Below are 18,688 nucleotides of genomic sequence, written 5' to 3' on the forward strand. Positions count from 1 at the left end.
GTGACTGTGAAATAACCCCCACTCTTGGGGACTCTTAGTCCGCATCCTTCCCAGGGCAGTTGCTCCGGCCGCGGCAGCACTATCAGCAGCCTGGGCTGGTGCTTGAGCCGCGCGCGCGCGCGCGCCCGCCCGCCTGAGGCTGAGGCGCGGGGACGGTGATTCCGCCACAGAGGAGCAGCCGCGCTCGCGCTACGGGCCTGGCGGAGCGAGCGGCGGCTCGGAGCAGACCCCGGGAGGAAGGGGGTGGGTAGGCATCGAGCCGGCCAGGCGGCGCTGAGCGGAGATTATAATGAGCCCTGGAAAATGGCTGCTTGGAAACTGTCAGCTGGGACAGCGGCTGGCTGCTACTGTCCCCCCTCCCCCCAGGAGGGGGAATGGGGGCAGATAAGAGCCCCCCCCCCAGCTCCCGGGCCGCCTGGTGCGGCGATGCTGTAGAGGGCTGGGGAGCGCTCAGTCCCTAACTGAGGGGGGAAGAGGAGGTGGCAGCTGCTGCCCGGGGGCGGCGGGGGGCAGTCCCGTTATCAGAGGGGGGGGGGAGCTGGTGAGGCGGAACCGCACGCTCACTAGCCAGGCTGCCCCTCCGTGGAGGAGGGGAGGGGACAGGACAGCGAGGGCCGGGCTTTACCTCACGGGTGGCTGCGGCGCTGGGGGCGGAGCCGGGGGGGAGGTTGGCTCGCCCCGCCCTGACAGGATTAATTCTCTCCAGGACTGTCTCCCGGCGGCTGAGGGTGGGAGCCGCTCGCAGTGCCGCCGTCCGGCGCGGGTCGGGTGACTGGGCGGGAGTCTGTTCCGAGCCACCCGGCGGAGTCCGCGCGTCCGGCGGCGACGATGGATCCGGGGAGCGCCTGGCGGAGGGTGGCAGGCTCCCCTGCGTCCCGCGGAGTCTGGAGACCTTGTTCCTCTTCCCCCTGCTGCTCCGCCTCGCTGCTGGATATGAACAGCTGGCTGCTCTTCTACGGCGTCCTGTACCTGGTGCTCTATGCCCAGGTGTCCCAGTCCAAGCCCTGCGACAGGGCCTCCTGCTTCTCCGGGCGGTGTGTCAACTCCACCTGCCTCTGTGACCAGGGCTGGGTGGGCGACCAGTGCCAGCACTGCCAGGGCCGGTTCAAGTAAGTCTCTGCTTAATATATGATCATTCCCCCTCCCCCTCCCGCGCAGATGCCTGCTGTGTTTGCCTGTGCCTGGCATGATTTTGTGGGTGTATGACTGAGGTAGGTTACAGAAGTTGGAGATGAAATAGGCCCACCACACACAAGTCCACTTCCTCCCCTCCCCTGCAAATACAGAGTAAATGTTGAACTGATGAATATAGTTTTAAAAATTGTATTAAGGCTAATGTTAAAATGATACACAGGTTAAGGAAAGAGTGTCTAATACTGCTGTGTTTCTGGGACCCTTATGTAAATGACATGTATCTCCAGGAGCTTTCCTGGTGAAGGAAAAAACGTTAATACATTTGAACGATTTTCTTCAGGGGACTAAAAATCTTTCTCCCATTCCACTCCTCCTCCCACCAACCTTCTTTCAAGTGCTCTAACAAGACAGGCATTAATTAACACACACTTAGCTTCATATACATATGCTTTCCATTCATTATTGAACAATATAATATGGGTTAATTATGGTTCTGTGAGAAAAGGGGGTGGTGGTGCTTAACTTATGAAATCTCCCTGCAAGGGCTGAATGAGTCAAAGAGACTGAACTATGTTTTCATGCCTGAAAGTGGACTAATACATGCTGACTGGACGGTGTGCGGGAAGCATACACTGATACCCTGATTTATCTATTCTGTGGATACAATGGAAGATTGAGTTTCCAGCGCTGTCACTCTGATCCTTCCCTAAGCTTGCTTAAAAGGACGTTAGCATAGCTCAGTGGATAAGATACTAGACTGGGAGTGAGATGGCCAGTGTTCTGCTTCCAGTTTGCCACTAATCTGTGGCATGACCTTAGACAAATCACTTAGCCTCTCTGTTTTCTTTACATATCAGATACGGCTAAATTGTACTTGCCCTTTCTTATGAAGCACTTTAAGATCTGCAGCTGAAAAATGCCATATGATATCTAGTTAACAATAACAATGTGCTTGATATCTGGGAGAGGCAACATCACAAATTATGTCTTCAAGAGGAATTTAAAGAGAGAATACTGTCAACTAAATTTATTTAAAACCTATTTAGATTTGGGTAAAAGTTTTTCCCCTCTTTTGGCAAATGAAAGCTGAATAAGATGGCTTCCATATTGTCTTTAATAATTATGAATGTTAAAAAAAGTATTATTCTGAGTGCAGGTGAGCAAAATGAGCATACCTTTCAGGCAAACAAGTCATTCTAGTTCACTTAAGGAACAGTTGCAAGATGTGTTGGCTAAATAACGTACCTGCTCTGGGAAGAGCAGAATTTGCCTGAGAACTTGATGATCTTGTGTTTGTTCCATTAGTGAGTTGTTGACTGACTTGGAAAAGGGAGGGCAAATATGAAAGGTGGAGATATTAAGCGGTGTCATCTGCATGCTAACTACAGTTAAAATTGATATGTTAAGCACATGTGTGAAGGATTTGGGGTTTTGTAACTGATCAGTAACCCTGGAATCATGGGCTAATTGTCAGGAGGATTGTAAATGACAGGAGGGAAAGCCTCTGTGGATCTTCTTTGTGTACAATGATCAGCAGTAGACATGTTTATAGAGCCAGGAATGCCTTGCTCCAAAGGGATTATTTATATCCTGTAGCTGGATGCCAGTCACAGCATATCCTAATAGTACAAGGGCTAGGTCAAACTTTAATCTTTTGATTAAATTTCAAAGCTTGTAATTAATGAATATATTCTCTGATGGGTTACTAAAGCTGATGACACTCGAATGCCTTTAGGCATTAGTCCTTAGCTGGATTTTCTTGGTTATTTGGTATTTAGAGCATTTGTTGTTTGTTTACATCAGTTGCGTTTGTCAGGTGAACTTAATGGGAAGAAGCACAATGGTTATATTTTTCCTCATGGCACTCTGCTCAATTCCAGTAGAATGCTAATAGTCCATCCCCACCTAGAGCAAGGTCTAGCTGCATATTAAAAGGGCAACATTTCCTTAGTTAAGTGCACAATGTTTAAGACTTGGATCCTTACAGGTTTTGGTAAAATCAGAATGCATTTGTCATTAGCTACTCTATTCTAGCGTGCCTATCATTAAGTGTCACTGATGCCAACATTACAATTTTGTTACAGAATGAGCTTTTTGCTTATTTGGGAGAACTGCTTTTAAAGATACGCTGGTCTGGAAAAGTTATTGAGATTGAGTGCCATAAAGCTTTACTTTTGAGAAGAAAGATGTACCGTACTGTGTTTAAAACTGTGTGGTGGTAATATAGCATTGTAAAGACTTACCCAATTTGTCTATTACTCTAAGTGGGGACTGTGTAAAGTTTGCCATGATCTGGTAGCACAAATGACTTACAAGCCGTGAAATTTAGCTAGGTGCTTAACAGTGTGGTGATTAGCGTATTGTAAATGTCTAGAATAGATAGCGGCTGGAATATGGGTGCAGACAGGGGAAAGCAATATAAGCTTTGCCTTGCAGCCATGTGATTTTGAAGGCCTTTCTGACTTGTGCGGAATACCGGGAGATTTTCTTGTTATAATGGAACTAGCCTATCTCATCTGTCTGAGGCAGAACCATCTGCTGCAGACATGTGCAGCCCATGGCTAGGTTTTTCACAGTGACACTTGTAGGTGATGACTGTCTGCAACCTTACTGACTCTTGTCGCTCCAATCAATTAGAATTATTGTAGAGAATATTTCATCAAGAGTAGAGATGTTATTGATAAGCATGTTGGACTATTGTACATGCAATTAAAATTAATGTACAGGATGTAAATACAAGGCATACAAAAATGTTAATTGAATATAGAATTCTGTCATGACTTTGAACATGCCTATATTATTTTAAAGTGGAGTTCTGTGCTTCAATTGGTTTGAAGTGTGTGAGAGAATGGGTACAAGGTTAAAAACGAACTTTTAACTGATTTCAACTTGACTGGTGGGTGAAAAGCATGTTGGGATTCTTTGGGATTTTAAGGTGAGGCTTAATACACAAAGAACTGGGATCTTTCTTTAAAATAAAGTCTTCCTGGATAAGGATCTATAATTAGTTGAGCTTCAGGAATGAGTGACTTGAATTAGCAAACACTGAAAGTATTAACATAAAGGAAAGACTCTTGGGAGTCTTGGGGCACATTAATTCTCAAATGAGAGTATTTTTTTTTTCTAAATTGAGGAATAGTAACCTAGCAGAGAGACATCAAAGATGATTGATCAATCTTAGTAAGCAGGTGTCAAAATTAATTGACTGATTCCATGGTAACCTAGCTTTTCCTCTATAGGGAATTTGTTACCAGGGTAAGATTACTCTCTAAATGTTGCTTTGGGATGGATGAAAGATAGGTAGGGAAAAAGTGAATAGATGAAAATAATAGTTAGCTTTGTTAAAGTCCGTTATTTGCTTCCTCTCCATATATCTATACTGTACTTTTCTCCTGAATGAAGAAAACTGTGCCCAGAAAACAAAACTGAAACCGAGTAAGTACTAATCTACAGCAAAAATTGGAATGAGAGGGTGAGGTTTGGTTTTTTAAATCCAGCCTATAGAAGTATATGGAAAGAGATTCCACGGAGCACGGGGGAGATACCTCCATGTCTATAAAGTAACTAACAGACTGGATGTTAAATCAATAACAGTGCCGTTCTCTGTCTGCTGTCTGTCATAGTCCATGTGCTAGTTTAGATCAAACTTGCCACTTTTCAGTAGATTTGGTTTTAACTTAACAGTGAACTTAACACCGATGCAACATTTAACTCAGACCTTTTCTGCCAGCTTTTCTGTCCCATAGGCTTTTATCTGTGGACTCCTTTACTCACACTCTGGATATCCTTTGTAAAAAGCTGTGTCCATGACCCCCACCTGCCCCAGTTAGTCAGCAGAACCCACTTAACTCTTTCTTAGGAGGATCAGCACTTTCTAACAAGGAGGGGTGTAATGGGTGCTAGTTTACTACAAGATGAGAACTGAGTGACTGTTTAAGTATTATTTTAACACTTCAGTTGAATAGATAGCACAGATCTTGACTAAAATTCTGGGGGATGGATTTTTTTTCTTTGTGTGACTTTCAAGTACCTGTCCCAACATATCAAGTGCTTCTAGGCTTTAGAGGTTTATTCCTTGTTGTACTATGTGTATGGTAGCATCCATTAGAGTCAAAGGTAACAAAACAGTTCCCATTATAACACCAAATTCATATACTTGTAATTTTCGGATTGTTCACCTTTGAGGCTGACATTTTCCAGATCTATTCTCGGACAGTGAATTTAAAATTTTTTTTAAGAGGTTAAATTGAAGTTAAATACAGATATATTCTTTGCTTTTTTTTCATATTTTCCATTGTTCAGCAAAGTAGAACATTGATTGTCTACATCAAAAAATATTAAGTGGAATATCTAGTCATATACAAACAAACACTATATAACCGGTAAACAGGAAGGAAATAAAATCTGTTGTTTGTAGGGGACAGGCAACAAACCAGGGAGACGCAAGTTATTACAGAGAACTTGTAATAGCACAATTCCTAGGGTAAGCACGTATTTAAATATAGAGAATGAAAGCACATTTGGTCAGTTTCATCTTCTCCGCATGGTTTCATTTTGGACTTTGTATTCAGTTTTTTCCTTTTTATCAGTAGTAGCACAAACTTCTGAAGAATAACTTAAGTCTTGTTACCATACATTACCCAGAATTTCTCTTAAAGTGTCATAGAAGCAGGTACTCCTTGATTAATAAAATATTTGCATCTATATTAGTGCTGTTGATTAATTACAGCTAACTCATGCGATTAACTCAAATTAATTGCAATTAAAAAATTAATCACTATTAATCACAGTTTTAATCTCACTGTTAAAGAAGATAATACCAATTGAAATTCGTTAAATATTGTGGATAGTTTTTCTACATTTTCAAATATTTGATTTCAATTTACAACACAATACAAAGTGCATAGTGCTCACTTTATATTTTTATTACAAATATTTACATTGTAAAAATGATAAAAGAAATAGTATTTGTCAATTCACCTCATATAAGTACTGTAGTGCACTCTCTATTGTGCGTATAGTAAAACTTAGTCGTACTCTTGGTCAGCTAGTCACTTAGACAGACAAGTTTGTTTACATTTGCGGAAGATAATGCTGCCCATTCTTATTTACAGTGTCACCTGAAAATGAGAACAAGTGTTCACATGGCACTGTTGTAGATGGCATTGCTAAGTATTTATGGGTCAGGTATGCTAAACATTCTTATGCCCCTTCATGCTTTGGCCACCATTCCAGAGGACATGCTTCCATGCCGATGATACTCATTAAATTTAATTAATGCATTATTTTTTTATGACTGAACTCCTTGGAGGAGAATTCTATGTCTACTCTTTTTTTACCTGCATTCTGCCATATATTTTGTGTTATGGATGACAACCTTGTACCTGCTGTTTGATTTAAGAATGCTTTCACTGCAGATCTGGCAAAATGCAAAGAAGGTAACAATGTGAGGTTTCTAGAGATACCTACAGAATTCCACCCAAGGTTTAAGAATCTGAAGTGCTTTCCAAAATCTGAGAGGCACGAGGTGTGGAGCATGTTTTCTGAAGTCTTAAAAGAGCATCAGTCCAATGCAGAAACTACAGAACCCTGAACCACCAAAAAAGAAAATCAACATTTTTTGTTGGTGGCATCTGACTCATGACGATGAAAACGAACGTGCATCAGTCTGCAGTGCTTTGGATTGTTATTGAGCGGAACCCATCATCAACATGGAAGCATGTCCTCTGGAATGGTGGGTGAAGCATGAAGGGACATATGAATGTTTATCGCATCTGGCATGTAAATATCTTGTGACACTGGCTACAACAGTGCCATGCAAATGCCTGTTTTTACTTTCAGGTAACATTATAAACAAGCGGGCAGCATTATCTCCTGCAAATTATAAACAAACTTGTTTGTCTGAGCAATTGGTTGAACAAGAAGTAGGACTGAGTGGACTTGTAGGCTCTTAAGTTTTACATTGTTTTATTTTTGAGGTCATTTTATTTTTGTACATAATTCTACATTTGTAAGTTCAATTTTCATGTTAGATTGCACTGCAGAATTTGGATTAGGTGATTTGAAAAATACTATATATTTTATTACAAATATTTGTACAGTAAAAAAAAAGCACTGTACAATTTGTATTCTGTTGTAATTGAAATCAATATATTTGAAAATGTAGAAAACAGCCAAAAATATTTAAATAAATAGTATTCCGTTTTACAGAGCAATTTAATGATGCAATTAATCATGATTAATTTTTTTAATTGCTTGACAGCCCTGATCCATACTAATTTGAGCAGTAAGACTCCTCAACAAACACTTACTAAATTATATTTCCCAGTTTCATTGAATTCCAGTGTATTAATATTTTTACTGGGTTGCAGTGGACTCCCTTCATGTCCTGAGAATTAGTGAGGGTTGTTGAGGCTGAATCCCCACTCTGTCATTTTGAGTACAGAAGGTGGGGGCCTGCAAGGATTTTAAAAATTAATACTTCCCACTCCAGGCTTTGTATTAAACTCCTAAGGTTACAGCTTTTCTCTGACCTTGGCTTGGTAAATGCTGCCACCACTCAAATGCCAAGAACCCCCTTGAACCTAGGAAGGAGCACTTTGGAATTCCTCTCTGTGGAGTACCCTCAAAACCCTTTCACCCCTCTGCGGGGAAGACTTCAGAAAGAAATCAAAGGAAATTAGCTGTTGCTACCAGCTAATAAAACAACATGCACAAACCTCTTAGGACACCAAAAATCCAGTCCTGTTCTTAGAGGTAAATTTTATTAAAAATAAAAAGGAAGAAAATACATCTGGAATTTAGGCTTTTGCTAGATTTTAAAAGAGCAATTCCAAAAATTAAGCACTCAAAATAGCTTTCTTGGGGGTTCATCTTGAAGGGTACAAACAAACAAAAGCATCTGGGGTTAGCACAGAGGAGTTCACGGCCTTAAAAAAATAAGAGACACACCTACCCATGTCTTTAGACATTCTCTAATTTTACTTACATATCTGAGGCTTCAGATAAGTAGGTCTGAGGTATGAATTGCAATCCAGAGAAAACAACAAAGAAAGGGAAAGTTTCTTTCCCAATTTTAAGAAATTCTACCTTTCCATTTGGTCTTCTGGTCAGGTGTCCGCTTCCTTTTCTTTACCTGGGGGGCTTTTAACCCTTTACAGGTAATGCAAGCAGAGAACAGTTACCAAGAGGGATTTTACAGCTACTTCGCTGTCTGGGTGTCCATCAAAGGGAGATCTTCTCTCTTTTCCCCTCCCCCCCCCATTATCATAAGGGTGATTATTAGATTCAACTTTTCAGAAGTCCATATGTGGAGAAGAAAAAAGTCTTTGGGAGTGGGTGGGGTGTGGAGAAGGCAGCAAAACTTCTGCTGCTTTCTTCCCATCCCCCAAGAGTCTAGTAGCATCTGTTTTGTTATGTGGGCTCGTTGCTGATGCCCAGATCCAGCAAAGTAAAATATCTTGTACAGTGGAGATTGAGGTTTCATGCAAGTTTTTTTTAATATACTCATTAGTTTGCAAGTTATTTTGTGTGCTGGACAGCCCCTATTTAAGTTATATTAATTTCTTGTTTTTTCTATCAGTTTTAGACAAGTCTGACTTTCTGGTGTAATGCCTACTATGGGGAGCATATTATCCAGTACTAGGAATTTTCTCCTTTGTGGCTTGAACAAAATCAGTTTTTTGGTTTAAAGCTTTCAACAGCTGTCTAATAGGGAGCCCTCTTGTAGATCATGAAGTCTGGAGATTGTCACCTGCTCCCGCAGGTTCTTTTCAATGGTGTAATGAGGTAGGAACTAGAAGCTTCGCTTTTAGCACTTTTACCTTCATTTCTCATTCTCTGACAATTCAAAAAATTCCCAATATATTGTAACGAGTGACTGTCGAGTACTGATAGAAAATTAAGAAACTTTATTTCCTAGGTCTGGTCACCAGTTCTGGTCATGGTTGCAAAAATGCTGTGCCATGATAGTGGACAGTATCCCCTGATTAATTGAGTTCTGGTGCTTTATAAATTTTTTTTGGCAACTTGTAAACATGCACACATCTGGCGCTGTGTGCTGGTTCTTGTGGCAGTTGCGTGCTGTTCCTGTGAATTTGTGTGTGTGAGAGTTTTTAAACAAAATTATTTCAGCTGTTTCTTAGTGAGAGAAGAAATAGTCTTTCTATGGTGAAAGCAACTTTCCCAATTTTTTTTGAGGTTTGATGTATTGTTGAAAATTAAAACAGCATAGCTATTTCAGTCAGGCGTGTGCTGACATAACCCTAGTGTATGGAAGAGTACTTCTGTTGATATAACTGTCATTTGGGGAGGTGGTGTTCCTTCACCAACCCCTAAACCCTGCTTCTGTCAATATATGCTGCATCTACGGTAAGGGGCTATGCTGACATAGCCATGCTGGTAAAGTCTCCATAGTGCAGACATACCCTAAAATACAACTATAGCAAAAACTGCTGAAGGCTTGAACTGAAAAATTAGCATGGGACTAGTCTTTGATGAGGACAAGCAGTTTGTACTGATATAGAGATGTTTGGGGAATGTAAAAATATGAAGTTGGTCCAAAAAGTTTGAAACAAGAAAATGCTTTTTGGAAATGTTTTCCAACCAGCCCAAGGCATGCTCAGTAGTATCTGCTACGATTAGTTCTGCCTTTGTGATATTACTGTGTACTTCTCTGTCCTATCCGACAGGCACCGGGGCAGTGCAGTTTCTGAGCAGGAAGAAAGATAGTTGCTCTTAGGTTGTCACTGGAACTGTTTGCATAAAGCAAGAAGTTTTTGTCTTGTTGAAGACCAAGATCTTCCAGAAAAACTTACCTTAACATCAGGAACAGGCGATCTTGAATACTGGAGAGAACCACTAATCCCGTAATTTTAGGGGCTTTGTGGTGATTGCTGTATTCTACAGTGTGTGCCACTTAGATCCTTATGGAGGAAACTCTCTGGTCATAGATCTCCTTTCTTCCTTGTGGAAGAGAAGCTGTGCCAATAGCAACAATACCCTCTATTTCTTCCATAATGGACCTTACAGAAGGATTTCCACATGGCCAGGGCCCATCCCGGGGAAAGAGTTGGACACTGGGCAAGAGTAATAGAATACCAATTGAAATTTATTAAATATTTTAGATGTTTTTCTATGTTTTCAAATATATTGATTTCAGTTGCAGACAGAATACAAAGTGTATAGTGCTCACTAAGTATTTTTGATTACCATTTTTACAGTGCAAATATTGGTAAACAAGATAGTATTTTTCAGCTCACTTCATACAAGTACCATAGTGCAATCTCTTTATTGTGAAAGTGCAACATACAGTGTAGATTGTTTTGTTACATAACTGCACTCAAACCCAAAACAATGTAAAACTTTAGAGCCTACAAATCCACTGAGGCCTACTTCTTGTTTGTCTTAGTGATTGGCTGAACAAGGAAAAGGACTGAGAGGACTTGTAGGCTCTAAAGTTTGACATTGTTTTAGTTTGGAGTGCAGCTATTTTTGCACATAATTCTACATTTGTGAGTTCAACTTTCACGATAAAGAGATTGCACTGCAGTACCTGTATTAGGTGAGTTGAAAAATAGTTTCTTTTTGTGTTTTTATAGCGCAAATATTTGTAATAAAAACCAAAGTGAACACTGTACGCTTTTTATTGTGTTGGGATTGAAATCGATATATTTTCAAATATAGAAAAAATAAAATATTTAAATGGTATTCTACTATTGTTTAGCAGTGCAATTGTGCAATTAATTTTTTAATCACTTGACAGCCCTAAATTCTTGTACTTGAGAGATTTTAGAGCCTGACTCAGTGCTCTTAATTGAAGTTGTATGCTTTCGTTGCACATAAGGGTGCATATTGTGCACTCGCTAAATCAAACAAAAAATTGCATAGTCACTTGTTTTTAGAAAGCTAATATAATCACACTGAATTCATGGATGACGGATGACCCTATTAGGTGCATGAGAAGTGCTAAGTGCCCTCATTTTGAGAGCTCACGATCTCGCAGGACTAGGTCCTTGGTTAGCTTTGTGATGTTACACTGATCATGCCTCATGATCTTACAGATTCTGTGGAGAAAAAGGTGACAATGCCTTAGTACATTCAGTTCACATAAGGTATTTACGGAGAAAAATAGGTTAGATAATATTTTACCAACTTTGTTTGGATCATTAAAGTACACCTGCTGGCACTGTACTATCTGTGCATCTCTGATGTTCAATCGGTTAATTATTCTCCAACATGAAACTTGGGTATGGTGCAATTTGAAGAAGTGCAGATATTCCCAGAAGATGCTCACTTTATTTTGGCTGAATTTTACAGTAGAAGTTGGACTTCTAAACTGAAAAAAGGAGCCTTAATGACACTTCTGAATGTCTCAGATGTATATCCTTAGAGTTCTCCTTTGAGTTTGTGGTACGGTAGATTGTTTAGTTCAGTAAAGACTGTAGCAATGTGCCAAAATATGATTTGAATGATAGAATTTTTCTTGTTAGGTTACTTTGCTTTGATAGAGATTTAAGGTCAAACTTGGCAGGACCTCTAAATGTCTCTTTTTATAAGAGCAGGTAACGCCTTTCAGTTCCTGCAAATTAAGATTTCCTTTTTTAAATCAGTTAAAGCAATTCCTTGACATACATCCTGTTCTACAGGACAGTGCTATCTTACTGCTTTTAAGCTTACCTAACTCATTTTAATAATGACTTTTTAAAAATTGTCTAATGAAGACCAAAGCAAGGGTATGTAGTTCAGACTTGCATAGTTGCCCTAGAGAGGTTTTAAAATGGATAAGCCATCATAAGATTGACTTACTATCTTAATAGTCCTTACTTCAGTAACTGTTAAGGACTTCATTGTACAATATGTACATCAACCTTTTGTAGTCTAAAAATTCCATTTGTGTCTTCTGGTAGTTCAGTGAGTGTTTAAAAAAAATTATGCTGGTAAACTCTCCTGTGTTTCAACATCAAGAGGTTACTAGAGATAAAATGTGTTTTGTCTTAGCAAATGGCAATATGACAATACAATAAGTTGGCTGGAAGAACTGCTTTTTTCTGTGGTTTTGCAATTACACTGTTGTGGCTGTGAGCCACTGATCTAAGGTTAGAAGTTAGCATTTGTTTCTGAAACTATTTAAAGATATACAGACTTTGGGTAAAGAACCAGTGATGTGCTGGACCGAGCTCCCAACAGTCGGTTGTTAACATTATGCAACAAAACTGAAGAGAGATTTGTGATGTTTTTCACTGGTTCTGATGAAGTCACCCTCACCATGACTCTCAGATACTGCTAAAGCTTCCCTGCCAAACAGAATTTACCACTGAAGCTCATAAAATGGCAACGGACCAAATGGATATTTTCAAAAGAATTCTGGGGGGGATTCTCCATCTCACTACACCAGTGGTTCTCAAACTTTTGTACTGATGACCCCTTTCACACAGCAAGCCTCTGAGTGTGACACCCTCCCCTTACAAATTAAAAACAAATTTTTAATATTTAACACTATTATAAATGCTGGAGGTGAAGCAGAGTTTGGGGGTGGAGGCTGATGGCCCGTGACCCCCCTAAGCGATCATGACCCCCAGTTTGATAACCCCTGCCTTACACTCAAGTTGTCCCAAACCCCTGTGTCCATTTATACAAGCTGAATATGTATGTGTGCTATGTGTGATGCTGGCAGGCTAGGTCCCCATGTCTCAGCTGGACACTGACAGATAAATAGATGGAATCTGTCTGGCTAACTTGTGGATTAATATTGATAAAGGAGGCCTTAGAATTATAAGAGAATTTTGCCTCTATTGAATGATTGAGTTATGCATGCCTTAATCTTATTTATGTTATGTGTTCATGTTGTAATGTAAATTTTATTCCTGGGGGAGCTATGCACCAAAAAATTAAAAATTTCTGCACACTTATTTTAAATGCTGAATATTTTATTTATCAAAATAACACAATGTAATCATGCCAGTTTCAATTATTTTGGTAATTTATTTCAAAATTCCTGTCAACAAGTAAGTCTATAATGTTACAGGTAACAAAGATTGATGAAATGTTTTTTGACAAATAGACTAGGCATATTAATACAGGACTTTAAGTAATCATTCATTTAAACTATGATACAGAAATATATTTCCTGCACCTCTCAGAAGCAGTGCAAATGCTTGTGGCCAAGTCAAGGGTAATGGAGCTAAGGGAGAGAGAAGTAATTGCTGGGAAGGAGCCTGGCAGTGAACCTGGAGGATTGTTGGGTGTGTATGGGAGAAGTATGGAACAGGTTTTGGTTTTTTGGGGTGCGGGAGAGGGATTATTAGGGAGTTGGGGAGCCTCCCTCAGGCATTCTCTGGCTGACTCCTAGCCTCTCTGTCAGTCAGGTGCATCTGTGCCCCCTTCACATGTGACCCTGCACCCTTTCTCAGCCACCTCTCCTCCTTCTTCCCAATATGTCCCTGAACCCCCACCCCAGTCTGTCCCCCCCCAACTAGCCCTTCTGAACCCAAGTCTGTGACCTCGAGCATTCTGATGTGACCTGCTGTATCCATCCCCTGTGTATCCTGTGCCTCCTCACCTGACTCCATGGGCAGAATGCTGTGAGGAATGCAGCCTCTTTTCCTCCCTCTTAGCAGAGTGCTGCTCCCACCCAGGAGTGGCTGCCCTCTGTTCTGGTGCCACGGCAGTCCCTGGTCGGTGAAAGGCATAAATGCAGCACCTCTCCGACTGCATTTTCTGCAGAGCAAATTTTTTTTTGCGGGGGTCATGGAGTTCCTCTATGAGTAAATATTTGAAGCATTGTATTATGAGCCACTGTGATTGTATGAATCGCCATACAGGAGAGGAACTTCTAATTTAGTGTGCAACTGCTCTTCTACAGAAATTTATACCCTTCTTGAAAGAGGAGACTCAGCAATACCAGATGGGCTATGATTAGATCTTAAAATTGGAAATTTCCTACGTTGGGATTGAGAGACCATCAATAAAAGAACTAAAGACTTACTATTGATCTTCTCTCCTCTCTGTGAAAATGAGTTAAGCAAGTGGACTCCATCTGTCAGCTGAATTTGCAGCTCAGAGCACATCCAGGAAGGCGATCAACAACCTCAAACCAAAGAAACGAAGGATTCTGTGCTACTTGGACTCCCTGTGGGGTAAGGAGCTTCTAGGTATAAGCAAGATATTCCCAGCTGCTTAGCCTAGGTTAGCCCAAAAGGACAATTAGAGCTTGCTGATTATGGAAACATATATATATTACCTTTTAAAACCTAAGACTGTATGTAACTCATTTATGTGTCTGTTTGCAGGGTTTAACCTTGTAAATAACTGTTTAATATCCTTTTCCTGTTTAATAAATCTTCATATAGGATTGTCTACAAGTGTTGTCTTTGGTGTGAGACTTAAAGCACAATTGACCTGTGGTACGTGACTGGTCCTCTGGGATTAGTAGTAACCTGAATATTGCTGTGATTCTTGGTGTAAGAGGCGATCTATCAGAGAGAGAGAGAGCGAGACTCGATTGGCAAGACAAACCCAAGGGAACTGTCTGTGATCCTGTGTTAACTCTGTTAAAGTGCCTGAGGAGTTTGCATTTGGCTGGTGACATCTAAGTTGATAACCCGCAACCAACTTGATTGTGCCCTGGTTTTTAGCAGTCTTTGAGTCCTGAGGTTGATACTTGAGCTCTTGTTTCACTTTTGGGAGTGTCAAACTATGTACTGGGTATTTATAAAATTTTAAATATTTTGAGCAAATATGCTCAGCATAGGCTTATTTGCCAAGTGAGCATGATGTCCTTGTTGATGGGTTTCAGAAAATTTTTTCTTTAAACAGGAGAAAAAAAATATTTTCAGTAAGCTGCCCCACCTGATTATCACCTTTTTAATAGAACATGTTTATCACATGGTAAGGGAAAATTTTATGGCAGCGTCAGAGGTGAAAGTAAGCTGGTTAGGTCAGGTACAGCATACCAGACTGAACGGCTTCTCCGGGGATTTAAAGGGCTCAGGGCTCCAGCTGCAGCAGGGAGCCCCAGTACTTTAAATTGCTGCTGGAGCCCTGGGGCTCCTGCAGCTGGGCTCAGGCAGGGATTGAAAGGACCCAGTGCTCTGGCCCCTGCAGGGAGCCCTCGACCCTTTAAAGTGCTGCCCGAGCCCTGCTGCTGGAGATCCAGCCGTGCTTTAAAGGGAGTTGCCTTACCAAGTGGGGGGTCAGTGCTAAGGAGCCAATTCAATTAAGGTGGAAGTGGGCTATTCTCAACAGTTAAGTGTTCCCCAAGTTGTCCCCAAGGGGGTATTTGAATCCATGTAAACAGTGACACAGAAGAAGTAACTTAAATTGTTGAAACTTCGTTTAAATTTTTTTTTGGTACACAGTTATTCATCTTATATAAGTAGATTTGGGGCCAGATTGTTAAACTGTTACTCATGCTGAGTAGTCCTCTCCCACCATACATAGTACTCTTAAAGTGAATGGGATTATTTGGAGAGCAAGGTATTAAAAGTAAATCTGGGTATTATAATTGCCTTTCCTAGTGGGGTTGTTTCAACTATTTTTCTTAGGTGGTAGTTGTCTGAAAGAGTCCTTTAAAGCATGTTGTGCATGGGCTGCACATACTGGATATGAAAGAAATGGTAATTTATGTGCAGGTAGCATTTCCTAACTGTCTTGAAGTGGCTGTCATTTAGCCTTGCCAATATCAGAATTATAAGCAAATAAACACATTAAACACATACATAGACTTTTTTTAATCTTAAGGTAAACCTGTTTTTTGGGGGGGGACTTTACGTCATTTCTTTAAAATGAAAATTACTCGGAGAAGAGATTTGTATTCAGATTCTAAAGGACACTGAAATAAACCTTGTATACTACAGGAGAGCAGTATTTTAAAATGTTGTCTTTGAGTTTACTATCTAAAGCATGGAAGGGAAAGCAAATATTTTAATTTGGAGTGAGAAATAACTGATGTGGGTTGGGACTTCATGCTGAAAAGTAGAGAACTACCTGAGGTTTCATACAAAAGTATTTCAAAGCACTTGTAAGAGTAGGAGATATTTAAGTTTATTTTTAGACCTCTCTCTCACCCTCCCTGTGTTTAAACTGACAACACATAAAATTGTCTAATGGGTTTGGCAAACTGGATGGCAAATTAAAGATAACAGGTATCTGGAATGGATACTGGTTCTTTAGCGGAGTGAGTGGGCAATATATACAAAAGAATACATTCCATTAAGAAAAATAACTAAAGTGACCTTATTTCCCTATGCTGAATATGGGACACCAGGTAAAATTACTCATATTCAAAAAAGGTCAACGGCAATCAATCAGAATGATGCAGTACAAATGTTAAAATTAACATCAAGTTGACTGAGCCCCTGTTAAAAATAAATACAGCGTAGTTGAATTTACCTTCTTATCTTTAAGGCTTTAGAGTATGTATACTCCCCTCCCCCCCCCGCCTCATATGAAGGGTGACTGATGGACCCTCCTCTCCCTGCCCAACACTCTCCACTCTCCATGCCTGGCTGGGTCCCCAGGCTGGACCCGCCTTTCCTGGTACCTGGTGCTATATCTTCCTGAGGCAACATGTGGGAGAGACACAGGGTCACATACCCTCCCTCCCAGGGCCGGTGCAACCATTTAGGCGAACTAGGCGTTGCCTAGGGTGCTGAGATTTGGGGCGCCAAAAAGCGCCCCCCAATTTTTTTTAAATGGTTGACCGGCAGCTGCTGCTGGGACAAAGAGGGAGTATGAGCTGCCGGCAGCAGCCGGCAGCCCAGGGAGTCCCCCGAGTCAGGGCGCCGTTGCTGGCAGCCCAGGGCTGCTTCTGGGTCAGCAGGGCCGCCCAGAGAGGGGGGCAAGGGGTGCAATTTGCCCCAGGGACCAGTTGCTGAAGTGCTCCGGAGACCCGCGGCGGGGGCCCTCCGCCACAGAATTACCGCTGAAGACCCGGCTGCACTTCGGCAGCTGGTCCCGCTTCGGTGGCAATTCGGTGTTGGGGGGGCCCCGCGGTGGGTCTCTGGGGCACTTCGGTGGCAGATCCTGGAGCGGAAGGGCCCCCCCGCTGCCGAATTACCTCCAAAGCAGGGGCCTCCCGCCGCTGAAAACCCCAGGCCCCCGGAATCCACTGGGCTGCCCTGGCGTGCCGCTGGCAACCCAGGGAGGTCCCCTGGGTCAGCACGCCGCTGCCAGCAGCCGCCAGCCCAGGGGTTCCACTGCGCAGTCCTGCTTGGAGAGGATGCGGAGCAGAGGTGAGCTGGGGTGAGGAAGTACCGCAGGGCTCCTCAGGCCATGGGGTGGGGAGCTGCCACGGGGGCGGGTGGCCCACTTCAGGGTGGGGAGCTGCTGCAGGGCTGGGGGGGGGGGCGCGAGGTGGAAGTTTCGCCTAGGGCGCAAAACTTCCTTGCACCGGCCCTGCTCCCTCCCCAGATTTTTGTCAGGGTTAACACCAGAATGTGGCCAGCAGCAGCCTTTTGACACTGTGTGGGGAGGGAGGGGAACTGCTTCCAGTCGCGTGGGGGAGGGTGGGGGTGTGTGGATAGGGGTGACCTGACCTGTGTCTTTGCAGAGCTCATCTCTTCTCCCCCCAACTCCAGTGGCTGGAAGCAGCTTGTCTCTTCCTGTCTGCACAGTGGCAGCTAATGCTTCCAGGCTGTTGCTGGCCACTGAAATAACCGAGCTGCCTCCTGTCACCTGGTTACAATGCGTACAGGAAGGGATTAAGCCCTAAGGATGCATTGTGCCCAGGGAACCTGATTGCAGGGGCTTCAGCAAACCCAGCCAGAGAGGTGGCTCAGCAGGAGAGGATGCCAAGGGGACAGAGCAGCTCTGTGCTCCCTGAGGGCAGGACCCAAGGTGGAGGACAGTGAGTAAAGAGGGTGTAGGTCCCTGCCTGGTCGCCTGCTGTGGAGGCTGCAGGTTGTGATGCAAACTAGCTGGAAATCATTCTTTTTTTCCCCCCTCACCCCCCACCCCCCCCGCCACCACTGCCAGTCCAGACCTTAGCTGAGGGACGGAGAGGCTTCCCCGTGACAGTGCTGCACGGGTCTTTGGCACATGCAGGGCTAGGCTCCTCCTGGCCAGCGCCCTGGATCATAGGGTCTTGGTCAGTGCCCCAGGAAAGCCCCAGCCAGAGGCCGTAAGGAAGAAAACTGCTGGCTAGGCTGTTACTGAGCTGAACGCTCTGATCAAGGACTGATTCTCAGCACAGCGCTGTGAGTGGAATGCACCCCATCGGGGGAGATATGGGGGGGGCCAGGGTGAAGGGGCAAAGCAGGGAGAAGACAGTGAGAGAGGGTGCGTGTAAAGGGCTGATGGAAAGGTAGCAGAGGCGACATGTAACCAGCTGCTGCCTGATGCATGCTGGTACATGCAGCCCTCCACAGATCGCAGTATGCAGCCAATGCCGGCTGGAAATAGGACATGGGGTGGGGCCCTGCTGGCTGAGAGCCAGCACACTGCTGGGGCTGCGCTGATGGACCAGCAGGGAGAGTGATTAGCCCACATGTTGCATTTTCACCCTGCCTCTAGCCTTGCACACCCACCCCTGTTGTCAGCCACTGGACCCCCCTCG

General features: G+C 42.9%; 1 protein-coding gene across 5 annotated transcripts in view; it reads left to right on the plus strand.

Annotated features, from left to right (window-relative positions):
* Window positions 1-706: 706 nt before the first annotated feature.
* Window positions 707-18,688, plus strand: part of ATRNL1 (attractin like 1) — a 1,022,247-nt gene continuing 1,004,265 nt past the window's right edge. For all 5 annotated transcript variants that reach the window (XR_004001240.1, XM_030569367.1, XM_030569368.1 and 2 more), the window contains exon 1: window positions 707-1,109. Coding sequence is in view for 4 of the 5 variants with exons in the window: in XM_030569367.1 (XP_030425227.1) it covers window positions 829-1,109 (281 nt within the window). In the remaining variant the exon portion in view is untranslated. The remainder of the gene's footprint in view (window positions 1,110-18,688) is intronic.

Source organism: Gopherus evgoodei, chromosome 7 (assembly GCF_007399415.2).
Source record: "Gopherus evgoodei ecotype Sinaloan lineage chromosome 7, rGopEvg1_v1.p, whole genome shotgun sequence".
Classification (NCBI taxonomy): Eukaryota; Metazoa; Chordata; order Testudines; family Testudinidae; genus Gopherus; species Gopherus evgoodei.